Genomic DNA, 21,458 nt, shown 5'->3' with positions numbered 1-21,458 from the left:
CAATACTATAGAGGTGATTGTATTAGTTCGGTACCTAGGCTAACTTTGTTGGACTTACGAACAAACAGGACTTACGTAGATGCTCTTGGAATGGAACTCGCTCACATGTAGGGGACTTAATGTATTTACAATAGCCAAAACATAGAAGCAACCTGAATGTCCATCAACAGAGGAATGCATAAGGAAGATGTGGTACATATATACAATGGAATATTACTCAGCCATAAAAAAGAATGAAATAATGCCATTTGCAATAACATGGATGGACCTAGAAATTATTGTATTAAGTGACGTAAGTCACAGAGAGAAAGACAAATATCATATGATATCACTAATGTGTGGAATCTAAAAAAAGATATAAATTAACTTATTTACAAAACAGAAACAGACTCACAGACATAGAAAACAAACTTATGGTTACCAAAGGGGATAGCAGGTAAGGGAAGATATAAATTAGGAGTTTGGAATTAATATATACACAGTACTACACATAAAATAAATAAGAAATACTACTGTATAGCACAGGAAACTACACTCAGTATCTTGTAATAACCTATAATGAAAAAGAAACTGAAAAACAGTATATGAATTTTATGTATAACTGAATCACTTTGCTGTACACCTGAAACTAACACAACGTTGTAAATTAACTATACTTCAATAAAATAAAATTAAAAGAAAGAGAAACAAACATAAAAATGGGCAAAAGAACTGAAAAGACATTTTTCCAAAGAGAAAATGCAGATGGCCAACAAACACATGAAAAGATGCTCAACATCACTAATCATCAGGGAAATACAAATCAAAACCACAGTGAGATGTATCATCTCATACCTGTCAGAATGGATATCATCAAAAAGAACAGAAATAGATAAATGGAGAGACAAGATGGCTGAGCAGAAGGACTTGAGTTCACCTCCTCTCACGAAAACACCAAAATCACAAATAACTGCTGAACAACCATCGACAAAAAAGACAGGAACCTACCAAAAAAGATATTCTACATCCAAAGACAGAGAAGAAGCCACAACAAGATGGTAGGAGGGGCACATTCATGATACAATCAAATCCCAAACTTGCCAGGTAGGCGACCCCAACGCTGGAAAATAATTATATTGCAGAGGTTCTCCCACAGGAGTGAGAGTTCTGAGCTCCACATCAGGCTCCCCTGTCTGGGAGTCAGGGATCAGGAGGAGAAGCCCCCAGAGCATTTGGCTTTAAAAGCCAGCGGGACTTGATCACAGGAACTCCACAGGACTAGGGGAAACAGAAACTCCACCCTTAGAAGGCACGCATCAAGGTCTCATGTGCATCAGGACGCAGCAAAAAAGCAGTAACTTCATAGGAGCTTAGGCCAGACCTACCTGCTGGTATTGGAGGGTCTCCTGGAGAGGCAGGGGGGCAGCTGTGGTTCACTGTGGGCACAGGGACACTGGTGGCGAAGGTACCAGGGATTATTCATAGGTGTGTGCTCTCCTGGAGGCTGCCATTTTGACACCAAGACCTGGCCCCACACAATAGCCCGTAGGCTCCAGTGCTGGGATACCTCAGGCCAAACCACCAACAGGGCGGGAACACAGTCCCACCCATCAGCAGACAGGTTGCCTAAAGTCTTCCTGAGCCTAGAGCCTACAGCTGGGATAAGACCCAGCTCCACCCACCAGTGGGCAGGTACCAGTCCTTCCTACCAGTAAGCTTGCTCAAGCCTCTAGACCAGCCTCACCCATGACGGGGCAGACACCAGAAGCAAGAGGAAGCAGAATCCTGCAGCCTGCAGAATGGAGGCTACAAACACAGAAAGTTAGACAAAATGAGACGTCAGAGGAATATGCTCCAGATGAAGGAACAAGATAAAACCCCAGAAAAACAACTAAGTGAAGGGGAGATAAGCAATCTACCAGAAAAAGAATTCACAGTAATGACAGTAAAGATGATCCAAATCTCTGAAAAAGAATGGAGGCACAGACCAAAATATAAGAAATGTTTACCAAAGACCTAGAAGATTTAAAGAATAAACAAACAGAGTTGAACAGTACAATAACTAAAATAAAAAATACACTAGAAGGAATCAATAGCAAAATATCTGAGGCAGAAGAATTTATAAATGACCTGGAAGACGGAATGGTGGAAATCACTGCTGCAGAAGAGAATAAAGAAAAAAGAATGAAAAGAAATGAGGACAGTTTAAGAGACCTCTGGGACAACATTAAATGCACCAACATTCGCATTATAGGGGTCTCAGAAAGGGAAGAGAGAGAGGAGGAGCCTGAGAAAATATGTGAAGAGATAATAGCTGAAAAATTCTCTAACATGGGAAAGGAAACAGTCACCCAAGTCCAGGAAGCACAGGAAGTCCCATACAGGATAAACCCAAGGAGGAAGACACCGAGACATATATTAATCAAATAGACAAGAATTGAAAACAGAGAAAATATTAAAAGCAACAAGGGAAAAGCAACAAATAACATACAAGGGAGTCCCCATAACGTTATCAGCTGATTTTTCAGCAGAAACTCTGCAGGCCAGAAGGGAGTGGCATGATATATTTAAAGTGAAAAAAGGGAAAAACTTACAACTAAGAATACTCTACCCAGCAAGGCTCTCATTCAGATTCGAAAGAGAAATCAAAAGCTTTACAGACAAGCAAAAGCTAAGAGAATTCAGCACCACCAAACCATCTTTACAACAAATGCTAAAGGAACTTCTCTAGGCAGAAAAGAAAAGGCCACAACTAGAAACAAGAAAATTACAAATGGGAAAGCTCACTAATAAAGGCAAACATACAGTAAAGGTAGGAAATCATCCACAAACAAGTTATGATATCAAAACAAGCAATCGTGAGAAGAGGAAAGTACAAATGCAGGATACTAGGGATACATTTGGAAATTAAGAGACCAGCAACTTTAAAACAGTCTTGTATATATATGTACTGCTATATAAAAACCTCACAGTAACCACAAACCAAAAATCTACAATAGATATACACACAAAAAAGAAATAGGAATCTAAACACAACACTAAACAGCATCACCAAAGAAGAAGAGAAAAGAACAAAAGAGGAAGGGAAGAAGAAGATCTACAGAAACAAATCCAAAACAATTAACAAAATGGCAATAAGAACATACATATTGGTAATTACCTGAAATATAAATGGAATAAACACTCCAACCAAAAGACACACTGGCTAAATGGATACAAAAACAAAGACCCATATATACGCTATCTACAAGAGACCCACTTCAGATCGAGGGACACACACAAACTCAAAGTGAGGGGATGAAAAAAGGTATTCTATGCAAATGGAAATCAAAAGAAAGCTGGGGTAGCAATACTCATATCAGACAAAATAACTCTAAAATAAAGACTGTCATAAGAAACACAGATAACACTACATAATGATCAAGGAATCGATTCAAGAAGAAAATGTAATAATTATAAATATATATGCACCCAACATAGGAACACCTCAATATATAAGGCAAATGCTAACAGCCATAAAAGGAGAAATCGACAGTAACAAAATAATAGTGGGGGACTTCAACACCTCACTTATATCAATGGTCAAATGATCCAAAGAATCAATAAGGAAACACAGGCCTTAAGTGACACATTAGACGAGATGGACTAAGTTATTACTTATATAGCATTCCATGCAAAAACAGCAGAGCACACACTCTTTTCAAGTGCAGATGAAACGTTCTCCAGGATAGATCACATGCTTGGTCATAAAGCAAGTTTCAGTAAATTTAAGAAAACTGAAATCTTATCAAGCATCTTTTCTGACCACAATGCTATGAGATTAGAAATCAACTACAAAGAAAAGACCATAAAAAACAAACACGTGGAGGCTAAACAATATGCTGCTAAAGAACCAATGGAACACTGAAGATATCAAAGTGGAAATCAAAAAGTATCTAGAGACAAATGAAAATGAAAATACAACAATCCAAAACCTATGGGACGCAGCAAAAGCAGTTCTAAGAGGGATATTTATAGCAATACAGTCTTACCTCAGGAAACAAGAAAAATCTCAAGTAAACAACCTAACCTTACACCTAAAGGAACTAGAGAAAAAAAGAACAAAAATTCCATAGTAGAAGGAAAGAAATCATAAAGATCAGAGCAGAAATAAATGAAATAGAGATGAAGAAAACAACAGAAAAGATCAATGAAACTAAAAGCTGGTTCTCCGAAAAGATTAAAAAAAATTCTTAAACCTTTAGCCAGACTCACCAAGGAAAAGAAGGGAGAGGTCTCAAATCAATAAACTTAGAAATGAAAAAAGAGAAGTTACAACAGGCACCACAGAAATACAGAGGATCATAAGAGACTACTACAAGCAACTATATGCCAATAAAATGGACAACCTAGAAGAAAAGGACAAATTTTTAGAAAGGTACAATCTCCCAAGACTGAAACAGGAAAAAATAGAAAATATGAACAGACCAATCACAAATACTGAAATTGAAACTATGATTTGAAAACTTCCAACAAACAAAAGTCCAGGACCAGATGGCTTCACAGGGGAATTCTATCAAACTTTTAGAGAAGAATTAACATATCCTTCTAAAAATATTCCCAAAAATTGCAAAGGAAGGAACACTCCAAATTCATTCTATGAGGCCACCATCACCCTGATACCAACACCAAAGATACCAAACACACACACAAAATTACAGGCTAATATCACTGATGAACTCAACACAAAAATCCTCAACAAAATACTAGAAAATTGAATCCAACAATACGTTAAAACAATCATACACCATGATCAAGTGGCATTTATCCCAGGCATTCAAGGATTTTTCAACAACTGCACATTAAACAGTATGACACACCACATCAACAAACTAAAGAATAAAAAACATATGATCATCTCAATAGATGCAGAAAAAGCTTCTGACAAAATTCAATACCTATTTATGATAAAAACTCTCCAGAAAGTGGGCACAGAGGGGACATACCAACAACATAATAAAGGCCATATATGACAAACCTACAGCTAACATAATGGTGAAAAAATGAAAGCATTTCCTCTCAGATCAGGAGCAAGACAAGGATGCCAGTCTTGCCACTTTTATTCAACATGGTTTTGGAAGTCCTAACCATGACAATCAGAGAAGAAAAAGAAACAAATGGAATCCAAATTGGAAAACAGGTAAAACAGTCACTGTTTGTAGATGACATGATACTACACATAGAAAATCCTAAAGATGCCACCAGAAAACTACTAGAGCTCATCAATGAATTTAGTAAAGCTGCAGGATACAAAATTAATACACAGAAATCTGTTACATTTCTATAACTAACAACAAAAGATCAGAAAGAGAAATTAAGGAAACAATCCCTTATACCATCACATCAAAAAGAATAAAGTACCTAGGAATAAACCTACCTACGGAAGCAAAAGACCTGTACTCAGATACTGATGAAAGAAATCGAAGATTACACAGATGGAAAGGTATACCATGATCCTGGATTGGAATAATTCATATTGTCAAAATGACTATACTACCCAAGGCAATCTACAGATTCAATGCAATCCCTATCAGATTACCAATGGCATTTTATGCAGATCTAAAGAAAATATCTTAAAATTTGTATGGAAACACAAAAGAGCCCAAATAGCCAAAGCAATCTTGAGAAAGAAAAATGGAGCTGGAGGAATCAGGTTCCCTGACTTCAGACTATACTATAAAGCTACAATATTCAAGACAGTATGGTACTGGCACAAAAACAGACTTATAGATCAAAGGAACAGAATAGAAAGCCCAGAAATAAATTCATGTACCTATGATCAATTAATCTACAACAAAGGAGGCAAGACTATACAATGGAGAAAAGACAGTCTCTTCAATAAGTGGTACCGGGAAAACTGGACAGCTACATGTAAAAGAAAGAAATTAGAACATTCTTTAACACCATACACAAAAATAAACTCAAAATGGATTAAAGACCTAAATGTAAGGCCAGATACTATAAATCTCTTAGCGGAAAACATAGGCAGAACACTCTTTGACATAAATTGCAGCAATATCTTTTTGGATTTACCTCCTAGAGTAATGAAAATAAAAACAAAAATAAACCAATGGGACCTAATTAAACTTAAAAGCTTTTGCACAGCAATGGAAATTATAAACAGAACAAAAAGACAACCCATGGAATGGGAGAAAATACTTACAAATGAAGCAACTGACAAGAGATTAATCTCCAAAATATACAAATAGCTCATGCAGCTCAATATCAAAAAAACAAAAAAACCCAATCAAAAAATGGGTGAAAGATCTAAATAGATATTTGCCCAAAGAAGACATACAGATGGCCAGAAAGCACATGAAAAGATGCTCAACATCTCTACTTATTAGAGAAATGCAAATCAAAACTACAATGAGGTATCACCTCACACCAGTCAGAATGGTCATCATCAAAAAGTCTACAAGCAATAAAAGCTGGACAGGGTGTGGAGAAAAGGGAACCCTCCTACACTGTTGGTGGAAATGTAAATTGGTAGAGCCACTATGGAGAACAGTATGGAGGTTCCTTCAAAAACTAAAAACACAGTTGCCATACGATCCAGCAATCCCACTTCTGGGCATACATCTGGAGAAAATCATGCTTCGAAAAAATATATGCACCCCAATATTCATTGCAGCACTATTTATAATAGCCAAGACGTGGAAGCAACCTGAGTGTCCATTGACAGAGGAATGCATAAAGAAGATGTGGTACATATATACAATGGACTATTACTCAGACATAAAAAAGAATGAAATAATGCCATTTGCAGCAATATGGATGGACTTAGAGATTATTATAGTTATGCAAGTCAGACAGAGAAAGACAAATATCATATAATAGCACTTATATGTAGAATCTTAAAAAAAAAAAGATACAAAATAACTTAATTACACAACAGAAGCAGACTCACAGACACAGAAAACAAACATGTTTACCAAAGGGGAAAGGTGGGGGGAGGGATAAATTAAGAGTTTGGGATTAACATATACACACTACTATATATGAAATATATACTCAACAAGGACCTACTGTATAGCACAGGGAACTCTACTCAATATTCTTTAATAATATATATGGGAAAAGAATCTGAAAAAGAGAATTATACATATATGTATCACTGAACCATTTTGCTGTACACCTAAAACTGACACAACATTGTAAATCAACTCTACTCCAATATAAAATAAAAATGTTAAAAAAATATCAAAAACAATATGTGAAACAAGCTTTATCTTGATTCAAACTATTCCAGAAGATAAATCTAAGAAAAAAGTTATAAAACCTATTTTTAAACAACAGCATCAAGAAAAATAAGTATATGCAATCCCTAGTTGACTACTCAGAAGGGTAATATTCATTTAGATGTATCTAAAAATAAACAGTTTTACTATACTATGATCACACTTAATCCATGCATACCCTCCTGATAAGCCAAAAGAATTAGTCTCACTTGGTCCATTTCAGTAGAGACAACTACTTTGAACTCTAGCAACCCATAGCATTCTAAGGACCTCCAAGAATTCCACAATGTTTTTTACCTTCTCCTGGCTCAAAACTTTATGCATAAATGATTATGTAAAAAATCCAGAATCAGAGAGACAGAAAAAAAGAGAGAGAGAGGGACTCATTGAGAATGAGAAAAGAAAAACCATAACTCTAAGGCTCTAAAAAGCCTTGAATTTTAGGTGTAAGTTTCACATATTTTTTGGGAAGTCTCCCAATTCTGAATTCATTCAATTAAAACTAAGCAATTCAAAAACAACAAAAAACAAACAAACCTATGTACACTGTTGGTGGGAATATGAATTCACGCAGTCACTGTGGAAAACAGTATGGAGGTTTCTCAAAAAACTAAAAATACAAGTACTATATGACCCAGCAATTCCACTCCTGGGTATATATCTGAAGAAAACAAAAACACTAATTTGAAAGGACACATGCACCCCAATGTTCATAGCAGCATTATTTACAATTGCCAAGATATGGAAGCAACCTAAGGGTCCATCAACAGATGAACAGGTAAAGAGGAGGCAGTATGTCTTTACAATGGAATACTACTCAGCCATAAAAAAGAATGAAATTTTGCCATTTGCAGGAACATGGATGAACTTGGAGGGCATTATGCTAAGTGAAATAAGACAGATAATGCATGATATCACTTATATGTGGAATCTATAAAATACAACAAACTAGTGAATATAACTGTTACTCAATCCAAGTCCATGTGCCCAACACACAGTGAAGCCAAACAATATCAAAATGTTGGAGTCTGGAGCAGAGAAAGCAGGGCCATGCAAGGAGACGGATGGCTCAGGCCTTAAAAACCCCAAACTCCCCGAAAGCTTCTAGCAAAGCCTTTTATGGGAAAGGTGAGGGAGGGGCGTGGTTAGTTGTTGCAAACTTCTTGGTGTCAGATCCTTCGTTTTTGAGGTCAGGTCATAGGTCATGATGTTCCTGTAAACCTCCACTGAAACAAAGGTTATTCTCTGTTCTGACGAGAAAGGGCAAGGACCCAAGGTTCAACTTTTGACCTCCGAGGTCCAAGCCCTGTCTAAAAGGAAGGGGTCCCTTCGCGGTCTGGTTACCCTGCCCAGGAGCTTCGTCCAGTACCCAGTCTGGGTCCTCCCACCAGTGCCCAGATGCAGCTGAGGAGGCAGATCGCAGTTGGTGGTGCCCTCAGGGCCAAGTCCCAGACCCTGCCCAGCCATCACCAGTGAGGGAGCAAAGTGCCCAGGACTCAACTGGCCCTCAGGCTCCTCAGGCCACCCAAACGGGTGCCGGATTTCCCGGACTGCGACCCATGGTCACGCCTGCCACCGTTAGGTCGCAGAGGTGGGGATGGGGGAGAGGGTCGCTGCTGCTTCAAGGCCTGGGTCCGGACAGTGGGTGGCTGTGGTGAGGGCTCTGGAGCCCTGCAGGACACAGCACTCAGCCTGTCCCCGGCTCCCCAGCTCACCCGCCGGCCCAAGGCCAGGGAGCCTGGAGGGCCCCAAGGAGAAAGCCAAGATCCGCCTTTCACGGCACTCTCTGCCCCGAGGAACACTGCATGCAGACTGTTGGCAGAGTGGGACCTCTAACCCGCCAAGCGCTAACGGTCATGTGCTAATAGCTGTGCGCTCGCCCCGCCGCTACTACATAACACAAAAGAAGACTCACAGATATAGAGAACAAGTTACTAGTAGCCACTTGGGTTGGCGGGGGCAGGAGGGGCAATATAAGAGTTGGGGAGTGTGAGGTACAAACAGGCTCAAGGATGTATTGTACCAACACAGGGAATACAGCCAATGCTGTGTAATAACTAGATGGAAAATAACCTTGTAAAATTGTATTACATTTTTAAAATTTTTTAAACTTAAAAAGTAAAAGATAACATAAGAAAAAATAGGCAAAAGATTTGAATAAACATTTCACTAATAAACATTTCACATAAGAATGACCAGTAAGCACATGAAAAGATACTCAACATCATTACTAGTTATTAAGAAAATGCAAATTAAATTCACAATGAGATACCACTATATACCCATAATCAAAAAGACTGACCATACCAAATTTGGGCAAGAAATGTAGAGAAACTGGAACCCTAATACTTTGCCAGTGGGAATGTAAAATGGAATAGCTATTTTGGGAAACAGTTTGACTATTCCTTAAAAAATTAAACATAAACTTTCTACATGGCCCAGAAATTCTACATAAAAATTAAAACATAAAAAAAATTAAAATTAAACATAAACTTAAATTTAAAAATTTACATAAAAATTAAAAAAAATTAAACATAAACTTTCTACATGGCCCAGAAATTCCACTCCCAAGTACCTATCTACTCAAGGGAAATGAAAATATATGTATACACAAAGACTTATATGTGAATGTGGAAGCAGAATTATTCATAATACCAAACCTGGAAGCAACCCAAATGTCCATCAGCTAGTAAAGGAATGAACAAAATGTGATATATCTATACAATGGAATATTATGCAGAAATAAAAAGGGAACAAACTACCAATACATGCTACAACATGGGTAAGCTTCAAAAACTTTATGCTAAATGAAAGAAGCCAAACTCAAAAGACCACATATTGTATGATTTCATACGACACTTCCAAGAAAGGCAAATCTATACAGAAAGAAAACAGATCAATGGTTGCCTGGGAACAGAGATTGACTGCAAATGGAAACAATGGAATTTGGGGCGAAGATGGAAATGTTCTAAAACTGGACTGTTGTGATGGTTGCACAACTCCATAAATTTAAAGTTAGGTAAGTTTATAATAGGTGTATCTTTTTAATAGGTGTATTTTTATGTGAATTATACCTCAAGGAAGCTGTTACAAATAACACACAATAAAACAACACTATGTATTTCACAAAGACGTGTTTACATAAGGAACCAGATCAAATGCATGAGAGTGAGAGGGAGGGTAATGAGAGTGGAGATGGACAAATGACGAAAACATTAAAGAAAGGATTGTTGCACATGGTGAGAATGTGCCGAGAACTGGGTAATGTGATTATCTCAGCTTTGTCCTCCACAGTCTGAAAGAGAAAACAAGCTGTCACCAGTGAAGCTTTCAAAATTACTAGTAGAATGAGGAAAATAATACTTATAATTATAAAATGCTTTACTGTTTAAAAGCTCACATACATTTTCTCATTTAATTCTCAAAACAGCTCTGTTAAATAGGTATAACTATCTCCATTTTACAGATGAAGAAACCAAATTAGACGTGGCGTGGTCACACAACTAGTGGCTACTAGTAGCTAGTAGCACATAGCTTGGAGACTTAAACCCAGTACTTTTCCCATTGTCATCAGAGAACACTGCCCAGATCAAACTGGTCTTCCCTGACAACTCCACAATCATGTTTACACTAAGAGATCCTACCCCCTTTACTTTGCTTATCTAATCAGACTCTTCCCCAGACATTTGGAATTGGACAATAGGGAGTATCCATGACTACACGCATTGAGAATACATAAACCCGGGGGTTGTGGAGTGGCTGTATTTCTTAACAAGGTACATGGAAAAGAGAGACAACTGGGCTTAAAGAAAGAAGAACGAAGCTGATTCAGTGACAAAAGGCCCTGTGGCCACCGAGGCAAACACACATTCACACTGTGGTAGCCATGGGGGGGTGCCACCGAGATCCCCCTTCAAAGAGCTTGATCCGCAGCCACAAGAAGTGCAGTCATCAGCCTCCAGCTGTCAGCTCCAGCTGCAGAGAAGCCTACTGCCCAAGATCACGCCCTTTCTGGGGCAGCCTGCATCAGGTGACTGAGTGGGGTCAGATATAAAGCATGGAGCAGTTCCGCCTGATGCAGGACACTCGAAAGAAAACGCTTTCTCCAGAGCTACCCGGCAAGTTGGCCAAGGATTTGTCAGACCTGCATCACATCTTAAATTCTCTCTTTGACCTATCCTGCTTCCTCCTCCTTCCTTTCACAGGCATTGAACCCTAATAACTCCTATCAGCATCTGTTTCTCAGTAACCCAACATGCAACCCATCACAACACATGCCCACAAGATAAAATTCAGGCTTCCAGGCTTTCTGGTTCCTGCCTCTTGTGTGGGCCCAGCTGCACTTCCACTTTCCAGCCTTTATTTTAACCAGGCTCAGGTGCGAACAAAGGCTTTGACCAGATCATTAATTTTCTGTTAGAGTACTGCCATTAGTAGCCACGTAATCTTGAGCAAATCATTTTATTTCTCTGGGTCTTCACTTTCTTACCTGTCCATTAAGTGATCAGGAAAGGCCCTCCTAATCTTTACCCTATAGTCAACCAGACAGCTGATTACAAACTGCCTGCTGAGCCACCAAAATGGTTTTAACCGTCCGTAACATACACTCTCTCATGGTATTTCAGTCTTAGCTTAGATGCTTTCCTAGAAAGTATCCCCAGCTTTCTAGCTGTTAAATTGAACTTAACTATGATTTCGGCAAAGGGCCAGCTCCCAAAGTGAGTAGGAGACCTGCACCATGGATGCCTGGTGCAGGGCTGGGAGACAGAGATGATAGAGGATGGCATGAAGGTTCAATCCTATACTGCAGGAGCTGGGCTTGTCCCTCTACTCCGTTGAGGTAGAAAAGGGAGGGAAAGGGGTTTGAGGAACTGGATAGGAATTCAACGATAGCCCCACAAATAACTTCATCCCCCCGTCCCTGCCATGTCTGTCCCTGCAGGCAATACCCTTGCTCTATACTCCAAAAACCCAAAGTTCTCTCCGGCAGGACCACTCAAGTTCCCCTTTTCCTTCAAAACAGCCATTTAACAACATCACCACAACCTCTGATACCTCCATCAAAACTACAGTCCTAAAGTGTTGATTGTTTAACTTGGTTAAGTGACTAGCTGTGATACTCTCAAGAATCCTTACTGGTTTAACGATATTCCCTCCAGTGACTGTGAAAAAAACACACAGATTACAAGAACAAATGTAGGAAAATGACAAATATCCAAAATACCCCAAAGCGTTTTTGCTTCTGGTGTCTGATTTGTAGTTTCACAACTTTCTCTGTGATTTTAAATAGACATCCGTTATTCTCATGGGAATAAACACTTCCTCTTGTTCTCATGCCCCAAATGTTGTCTTTAGCAAGGCCACATGGATTCTTTCTGTCATTTAGCCCCTATTCCTAGTATAAACATGTAATCTGGCCTGCAAATCTGAGACAGGTGGGACCTGGGACCCTTTGCTGCAGTGCTTGCACCTGGACAAAGAGTAACAGAATACAAAGAAACTATAAGGGACTAAAAATAACTGTGTGCAGGTGCAGGTGGGGCAAATTAAAAACAAAAAGATACAAAAAGACCAAAAACCCAACTGCCACTTCTCAGGAGTCTACAGCAAAAGCAGGGTACTGCACTTGCACCCTGCACACACCACCACCAAGGAGATAGGCAGACCACCTAAGCCACCCTTCAGGTGGACCCCTGACCCACCCCTATCCTCACCGCATGTAAAGGAACCAGCTCCCTCCTGCCCCACCCCCACCCCAAGAGCCAACAAAGGCACCTGTTATTTGTTTTTGCTCCCTTGTGCTGCAGCGCTAGTCCCAATAAACTCTTGCCTGATTTTCTTATCTGGCCTCTTATCAATTTCTATTGATTAAGGAGTCCAAGAATCCTGGTCGGTAACAGGGTTACCAGTCAGGCTCTTTTTGACTCCATGGGTAGCTGGCACCTCTAAGTATATTGACAAAACACTGTCTATATGACTCCTTTGCAAGCCTCTTCCTCGTAACCCATAAAAAAATTTTACGAAACTTTCCCAACTTACTTCAATGCTCCTTCCAGTGCTACAGTATCAGTGGAGCCCCAACTAAGATTTCAAAATTTCCTCATTCTGGTCACCCATTCAAAATTCCCATTCCCTGATGAACATGTGAATGAGGGATAACAGTTAAATGCCCTGCAAACCATAACAGGATTTGAGGGATTGGCACAAAGCAGCCCACAGTTAAAAATCCATTTCTTTGAAGTCTCCTTATGCAGAGAGAAAAATATGAATCTCACAGACATTATGTAAAGATTAGGTGAAAATGCCTAATGCTCAGTAGGTAATATTAATTTTCAAAAGTAACTGAAACGGATGCCAGGCTAGTTTTTGTTTTCTGTGTTTTGGGTTTTTTTAAGATGTTCTAGTCCTAGGGGTTGAATTTTTGGCCCAGTCTTTAAATATGTGATATATATATATATACACATATATATATATAATCCTTGACTGTTGTATCTCTGCATTTCTTTGGTTCTTTAACACCTCTCTCTCTCTCTCTCTCCCTCTCTCTCTCTCTCTCTCTCTCTCTCTCTCTCTATATATATATATATTCTCTCTCTTAGAGAGAATCCTGTAAGATGCTGTAAATGAGGAACTGGCTGATGCCGGCTGTTACGGACAAAGAAATGAAAGAATTAAAGTTAATGCCCTCTTTCCTACCTGAAATCTATCAGGATTCCCAGTAATAATAGCGACCATATGTTGAGTTTCATCACTGCTAGCTCATTTCCATGCATGATTACACTTAACCATCAAAATAAACCAAAAGATTTGTAATACCATCGTCTTTGGAGTACTGCTGAAGAAACTGAAGCGTGGAGAGGCGTAATATCAGGTGTTTCTTCCATTTTCATGCAAGTTCAGAACAGATTAGGGTGGCCTTCCAATTACAAAGCTGTGAGGGTCCCGCTTCTCCGCCCCCCGGCGCGGAGACGCTCTCTTTAAGCGGAAGCGTGTGGCCACGTGCATAGGGCGCGGCCTCCCCAAGGGAAGGGTGTGGCGAAACCCCACCCCGAAGGCGGGATGACAGTGGGCGTAGCCTCACGCGGATCCCGTAGGATCTGTGCCGGACTGCAGCAAGCCGTAAAGAGCTCCACGAGTCGTGAAGCGGCAAAGTGCGGAAGCGTTGCTTTACGACTGTTCGGACAGACGCGCCGGGTCGGCGTTTTCTGCTTGTTACTTCTCTGTTCCACACGTGGGCCGCTGTCGGTGTTGTAGCCAGAAATTCATTCCTATTGGCGTGGACCAGCCATATTGCAGGACAGAGTGGCAACGGAGGTCAAGGGTCTTGAGCTGATGGATTTTGCTGCTGAAAATGAGGAGACGCCGGGAGGAGGTCTCCAGAGTGGAGCTGAAGGGGCGCGGCTAAGTCTCGAGTCAGATGGAGAGAGAGCCAGGGGCACAGTAGGGACCGAGGAGGCCGGCAGTGGAGAGGCGGGGAATGGACCGACCGGAATGGGGAAGACAGGGGAAGGGGAAGAAGGAAATGGACCAAGGGCAGAGGAGATGCGAGTGGACCTAGCAGTTGTGAAGCAAGAAGTAATGGACTGGTCAGAAATGGAAGAAGGTATGCGGAATGACCAGTGGGTAAAGCAGGAGGTGGAGGATGGGCCTGAGGTGAAAGAGGAAAAACCAGGCACGTTGGAGGTGAAGCAGGAGACGGATAGTAGTTTGATGCTAAAAGAAGAGAAGGTGGAAGAACCAGAGCTAAAGGAAGAGAAAGTGAAGGTGAAGGAAGAAGTGATGGACTGGCTAGAAGTGAAGGAAGAGAAGAAAGATAGCTTGAAGATTAAAGGGGAGGAGATGTTTCTTGATCAGAACGTAAAGAAGGAGGAAATAATGGATGAAGTGTGTGTAAAAGAAGAGAAGTATTTCCCTAAAGAAGAACTGATGGATGATACAAAGGTGAAAGAAGAGCCTCAGATAAATCCCCCAGTGGGCTCCAAGCGGAAATTGGCCATGTCAAGGTAGGGCAAGGAGAATTCCATTGGGGGAGTAAAGCTGTGGAATTCTCTGTTGTCTAGACTGAAAGAAATTACACTACCAGAAGGGTGTGGAATAATGATAAATAAGTGCCAGTTTGGGTCACTGGAGCCTGAATGATGGGGGGGAGGACGATTGGGAAGGGAGGGTTTTGTCAGATGACAATAAATTCAGTGAAAATATGTGAGGTTGGTACTAGTGTCCAGTGGCCAAGTTAGGAAGTGAAAATTCTTGGGGCCAGAAAGCCCTTGTACCAGAATCTGGCTTGACTTAATATGCTCTTGGCTCAGTATTCTTTTGAGAGAGGATAGGTGTGAGGAAAAGTCTAATAAAACCAACAAGGATAAAGTGGAGTAAGTTAAAATTAGACAAAATACACTTGAACTCACCCAACTGTCTAGTTTTTCTATGGGTACTATGAATATTTATTGCTTTTGATTTAATTTCCTTATAGTGTGATAATGAGGCAGCATAGGAAATAAGAGTAGTCAGTTTCTTGGGATTATCTCTGTCTTGAACACATTAAAACAGAAGTAGCTGTAGTTTGATTGTCAGTATCCCAAGATCCTAAAAGAACAGTTGAAGACAGATGCTGGATAATAGCATTTCTAGATTATTTTGACGCCCATTCTAGGTTGGGTGAGGAGTTGAGAAAGAAAGATTCAACTGCTACTCTCTAAATTTGCCTGGGTCTTATATCTTTTTCTGGTGTGTCTGCCTTTGAGATAAATAAACATAGCTCATGGATTGGACTTCTGGGTATGTGCACACACACAATTGTTAACAGTGTCAATAGTTAAAAGTTAAAATATCGAATGATCTCATTCTCAGATTATAGTAGGAAAGGAAGTCAAAGTGAGATGATTTTTTTTAATTTAATACGTGTTTTCTTGAATTACATATCATTAACAACATTGTAAATGTAGTTGTCATTTCCTAGAGGAGAATTTTCTAATGATGTTTGACAGCTATCAAGTATTTCATAAGAGTTACTTGCATCTACTTTATTCACTATGATTACATGTCTGTAAATTGATTGTGATGAGTAATTGACTCAGTATTAAAAGTTTATAAATAAACATGTAAAATTAATATTTGATAACTTATCAAGTTTCATGTGGGCTTTTGTAGATGTGAAACTTGTGGTACAGAAGAAGCAAAGTACAGATGTCCACGTTGTATGCGCTATTCCTGCAGGTATGTGTGTCATTTCCTACCCTGTTATCTCTGCCTGTATCCTTTTTACCTCAAAGTGTAAAAGTACCTCCTCTTTTGTCTCTTCAGTTTGCCCTGTGTAAAGAAACACAAAGCAGAACTGACATGTAATGGAGTTCGAGATAAAACTGCATATGTTTCAATGCAACAGTTTTCTGAAATGAATCTCCTAAGTGGTAAGCCATCTTCTGCATAGCCGATTGATGCTTCCTGGCCATTGGCATATATCATTTGTTTATTTTTCTATTTCGATATTTGTAGATTATCGATTTTTGGAAGATGTGGCAAGAACAGCAGACCATATTTCTAGAGATGCTTTCTTAAAAAGACCAATAAGCAATAAACATGTAAGTATTTCTTCTCCTCCCTTCCAGTTAGAATTTCTTCTAATGAATTAGATTCTTTTTTTTTTTCACTCATCAAATATATTAAGTTACTAGGGATACAGCAGTGACCAAAACAAAGTCCTTCTCCTCATGGAGCTTGTATTGAAGCAGGAGAGACAGGAGATGAGTAGAGGAACAAATATAATTTCAGGTAATGTTAAGTGCATCTGGAAGATAGGACACAGGAAATTAAAGAAAATGAAAATGGTGTTTGTTTGCTGGAGGAGGAGGGTGTTATAAGGGTACTATTTTCCATACAGTAGTCAGGAAAGGCTTCTCTGAAAGATGACATTTAAGCAGCAGTCTGAATGATGAGAAAGAGGCAGTCATGTGAAGGTTTGGAAAAAGACTTTCCAGGTAGAGACAAAAGCAAAAGTAAAGGATGAGTCAGGGGCTTCCCTGGTGGCGCAGTGGTTGGGAGTCCGCCTGCTGATGCAGGGGATACGGGTTCGTGCCCCAGTCCGGGAGGATCCCACGTGCCGTGGAGCGGCTGGGCCCGTGAGCCATGGCCGCTGGACCTACGGGTCCAGAGCCTGTGCTCCGCGACGGGAGAGGCCACAGCAGTGAGAGGCCTGCGTACCACAAAAAAAGAAAAAAGTCAGGGATGAAGTTAGGGTGTTTGAGGAGTTAAAAGAGGGGCAAGGTGACAAGCGTAGTTGAGTGAGGAGCATGTAGAATGTGAGGTTAAAGAAACTAGTGAGGGCTCCTAATGTATTCGAAGTAAAAATGGAAGCCATGGGTGGACATTGAGCCTGTTTGCTTTTTGAAAGCTCACTCTTGCTGCTCTCTGGAAAGTGGACTTGAGTAGGCAAGAGTGGAAGATTGGAAGCTGAGAGACCAGTTATAAGGCTGTTGTTGTGGTTCTAGTCAGAGAGGATGCTGTTAGAATTATTGGGAAGTGATTATACTTCCCAATTCCTTCAAAATTCCCAATTGAATTTTGAAGGAAGAGCTAACAGGACTTGTTGTTTTAATATACTTAATTTTCATACTTTTCATACTTTCATCCCTTTTTCATTTCTTATGCACTATGCAAAATTAAAAACTTACATATTTGAAGTATTTTGCAACTGCTATTGTTCTAAAATAATATTATTAAATCACATCATGGAATTATGTTCATTTTTCAATACCATTTTGGTATTGGAGTTGCAGAATTTTAGTACCTTTTAAACAGTTTATTTTATTGGTGTTTTTGGTACAGACATGACATTACCCACATCTGAAAGAAAAATTACCATGCACCAAGTCTTTTTTTCCCTCAAGCTTAATTAGACATAATTAAATTCTACTTAAAAGATAAATTACTTTTTAAAATTTTTTTTGTGAAATATGACATGCATATAAAAAAGCATAAAATAGAAATACACCTTTTTTTTTTTTTTTGGTTACGTTGGATCTTCATTGCTGCACATGGGCTTTCTCTAGTTGTGGCGAGCAGGGGCTAATCTTCATTGTGGTGCATGGGCTTCTCATTGTGGTGGCATCTCTTGTTGCAGAGCACAGGCTCTAGGCGCATGGGCTTCGGTAGTTGTGGTGCACGGGCTCAGTAGTTGTGGCTCACGGGCTCTAGAGAGCAAGTTCAGTAGTTGTGGCGCACAGGCTTAATTGCTCCGCAGCATGTGGGATCTTCCCGACCAGGGCTCGAACCTGTGTCCCCTGCATTGACAGGTGGATTCTTAACCACTGCGCCACCAGGGAGGTCCAGAAATACACAATTTAATGAATAATTATGCAGTAAACATCCATGTAACTACCACCTAGGTCTAAAATTAGAACATTACCAGCTTCTCAAAAGTTCCTGCCACCAGCTTATGCCCTTTCCTGAACCATTCTTATTTCTGGATTTTCTGTAATAAATGGACTCTGGGTTTTCTAAATTTTAGAAACAGTGAACACTTCTGTTTAGGAATTGTGGTTTGCTTATACATATGTTTTTCTGGGGTTTATAACTAGAAGCTGAATTGCTTTGTTGTGGCGTATGCATATCTTCAATTTGACTATACGTTACCAAAACATTTTCCAAAGTGGTGATACCAGTTTATACTCACAGTAGTGTTTAAGTGTACCTGTTGTCGCATCCTCTCCAATACTTGACTTGGTCAGAGTTTCTGAGTTTTTGTCAATTTGATGGCTGTGTTATTTTATTATGATTTTTAATTTGTAGTCTGATTCTTAAAGAGATTGAGCACCTTTCAAATATTTTATTGACCAATTGGATATTCTTCTTTGTGGTATGCCTGTTAAGTCTTTTGTTCATCTTTTCATTCGTCAGTTGTTTTTTCTTACTGGTTTGTAGTAATTCTTTGTATTTTTAGATGCTAGTTGTTAGTTGGTTGTATGTGTTGTAAATTCCTTCTTTCATTCTGTGGCTTGTCTTTTTACTCTCTTTAGTGTTTTATGGTAAACAGATGTTCCTAATTTTCATGTAGTAAAAATTGTTGTATGTTTCCTTTATAGCTAATAGTTTTATGAGTTTATAAAGAAATCCTTCCCTACCTTGTTATGAAGCTATTCTCCTGTAACTTTTCTAAAAGCTTTACAGTGTTGCATCTCCCATTTATGTCTATTATGTAAACATGGAATTGATTTTTGTCTAGCGTATCAAGTGGAGGTCCTATGTAATTTTCCACATGGATAATCTACTTTTTCTAGCATCATTTATTGAAAAAATTCATCCTTTCCCTACTGCTCTGCAGGACCATCTTTGTCATATATCAAGCATTCATATATGCTTGGGTCAGTTTCTGGCCTGTCTGTTCATTCTGGTGGTCCTCTTATCTATGCACACCAATGCTCAATACTCTAAACTATTGTAGTCTTTTACTGAAACTCACTGAAAAAGTAAGTCCTCCCACTTCATTCATTTTTTAGAATATAGCCATTTTTCTAGAATATTTTCTGGAGTATTTTCTAAAATATGGCTGTGGCTCTTTGTAATTTTATACAAATATGAAAAATCAGCCTATTGATTGTACAGTCCTACCTTCCCCACCTGGGAATTTTGATTGGGGTTGCATTTATTTTGTAGAGTTACTTGAGTGATTGGATTTTACAGCATTGAATGTTTAAATCCTTGACTGTTGTATCTCTGCATTTATTTGGTTCTTTAACATCTCTATAACTTTCTCAGTGAAGGTCTTGCATATTTCTTATTAGATTTATTCTTGGGCACTTTATTTTTTCATACTATTTTAAGTAGTGTTTTCTTTTTAATGTTTTATTATCTCTTTGCTGGTATTTAGGAATGAGATATTTTTGTTGTCTATTTTAGAGTAGTAACCATATTAAAGTCTGTCCCAATACCTTATCTATAGATTCTTTGAGATTTTCTCTATAAACAGTTCATCACAATTTGTTTCTATCCTTCTGTCCTTGTTCTTTTATCTCTTTTTCTTGCCTTATTAGGTATAGCTAGGACTTCCAAGAATGTCAAATAGTGCTGATGATAGTAGATATTTATGTTGTAAGTAGAAGTGCATCCCTAGGTTTGATGGTTTGCTGAAAGGATTCACAGGATGCAACATACAGTTGTACTCATGGCTAAAATTTATTACAGTGAAAGGATACAGAGCAAAATTAGCAAAAGGAAAAAGTATATGGGGCAAAGTCTGTAGGAATCCAGCCACAAGCTTCCCAAAGTCCTCTTCTATTGGAGTCACATCGTACGCAGTTAATTCCTCGGGCAATGGGTTATGATAATTAATGTTTGAAGTTATTGTCTACCAGGGAAACTCACTGCCCAAGGTTTTTATTGGGGGCTGATCGCAGAAACACCCTCGCCCTAGCACTTGCCAAATTCCATACTCCCAGAAGGGAAGCAGATAAAACCACATTTTTGTGCAATTTCAGCACAGTGAACCACTCTTATCATTTTAGGAAAAGTTTTATGTCAGTGTAGGGTCCATTTACCAGTCAGTCAAGTTCCCAGACACCAGCCAAGAGCCAATCTTGCCAACAGAACTTTCTAAGGATAACAGTCTCGGGCCTGGTATATTAACTGTTCTGTACATCTTTGTTTCATAACTCCTGATCATAGAGGGAAAAGTTTCAAGATTTCACCATGATGTTTGCTTTTAAATTTTTTGTAGATACAGTTTGATATTTAGATTAAAGAAGTTCTGTTCCTAGTTTGCTAACAGATGTTAACATGAATGGTGGTTATATTTTATCAAATGCTTTTTCTGTATTTGATTATTTCTTCTTTTAATATATAATATTCTAGTATGAATAATAATCCTTTAATCAATTTTCTATTGTAAGTTAAACTTGCATGGTATATTATTATCATACCCTGCTTTTTATACTTTGCAGAATTCAGTTGTATTACGTATATGTACACATTATCCATTCATTCATTTTTGCATTTCTGTCCATGAGTGAAATGACTTCTGATTTTCCTTTTTGGTATTCTTAGGTTTCTATATCATTGTGATTTTAGTTTCATAAAATTATTTGGGAATGCTCCCATTTTGGTCCTGGATACATTAACTAACATTGGGATTATTTCTTCCATGGGAGTTTGGTAAAATTTATTAATGGGCTTCTGAAGTTTATTCTTTACTGTTTATTGGACTAT

General features: G+C 39.0%; 1 protein-coding gene and 1 long non-coding RNA gene across 3 annotated transcripts in view; one reads left to right on the top strand and one right to left on the bottom strand.

Moving 5' to 3' along the window:
- LOC113624435 (uncharacterized) overlaps nucleotides 1–14,277 on the bottom strand; it is an 80,589-nt gene extending 66,312 nt beyond the window's left edge. The window contains exon 1 of the long non-coding RNA XR_003434331.1: nucleotides 14,076–14,277. This is a non-coding gene — a long non-coding RNA (uncharacterized LOC113624435). The remainder of the gene's footprint in view (nucleotides 1–14,075) is intronic.
- A 146-nt stretch (nucleotides 14,278–14,423) lies between these two features.
- Nucleotides 14,424–21,458, top strand: part of ZNHIT6 (zinc finger HIT-type containing 6) — a 56,927-nt gene continuing 49,892 nt past the window's right edge. Inside the window, exons 1-4 of one of the 2 annotated variants that reach the window (XM_027114230.1) lie at nucleotides 14,424–15,262; nucleotides 16,410–16,475; nucleotides 16,563–16,669; nucleotides 16,755–16,840. In XM_027114230.1, coding sequence (XP_026970031.1) covers nucleotides 14,592–15,262; nucleotides 16,410–16,475; nucleotides 16,563–16,669; nucleotides 16,755–16,840 — 930 coding nt within the window. In that variant the 5' untranslated portion in view covers nucleotides 14,424–14,591. The remainder of the gene's footprint in view (nucleotides 15,263–16,409; nucleotides 16,476–16,562; nucleotides 16,670–16,754; nucleotides 16,841–21,458) is intronic. The other variant, XR_003434330.1, reaches the window with a different exon arrangement.

The sequence above is a fragment of the Aethalodelphis obliquidens genome, unplaced genomic scaffold, assembly GCF_003676395.1.
Source record: "Aethalodelphis obliquidens isolate GAN/ISIS:26980383/991018 unplaced genomic scaffold, ASM367639v1 scaffold13, whole genome shotgun sequence".
Classification (NCBI taxonomy): Eukaryota; Metazoa; Chordata; class Mammalia; order Artiodactyla; family Delphinidae; genus Aethalodelphis; species Aethalodelphis obliquidens.
This window is presented reverse-complemented; position numbering and strand designations above follow the sequence as displayed.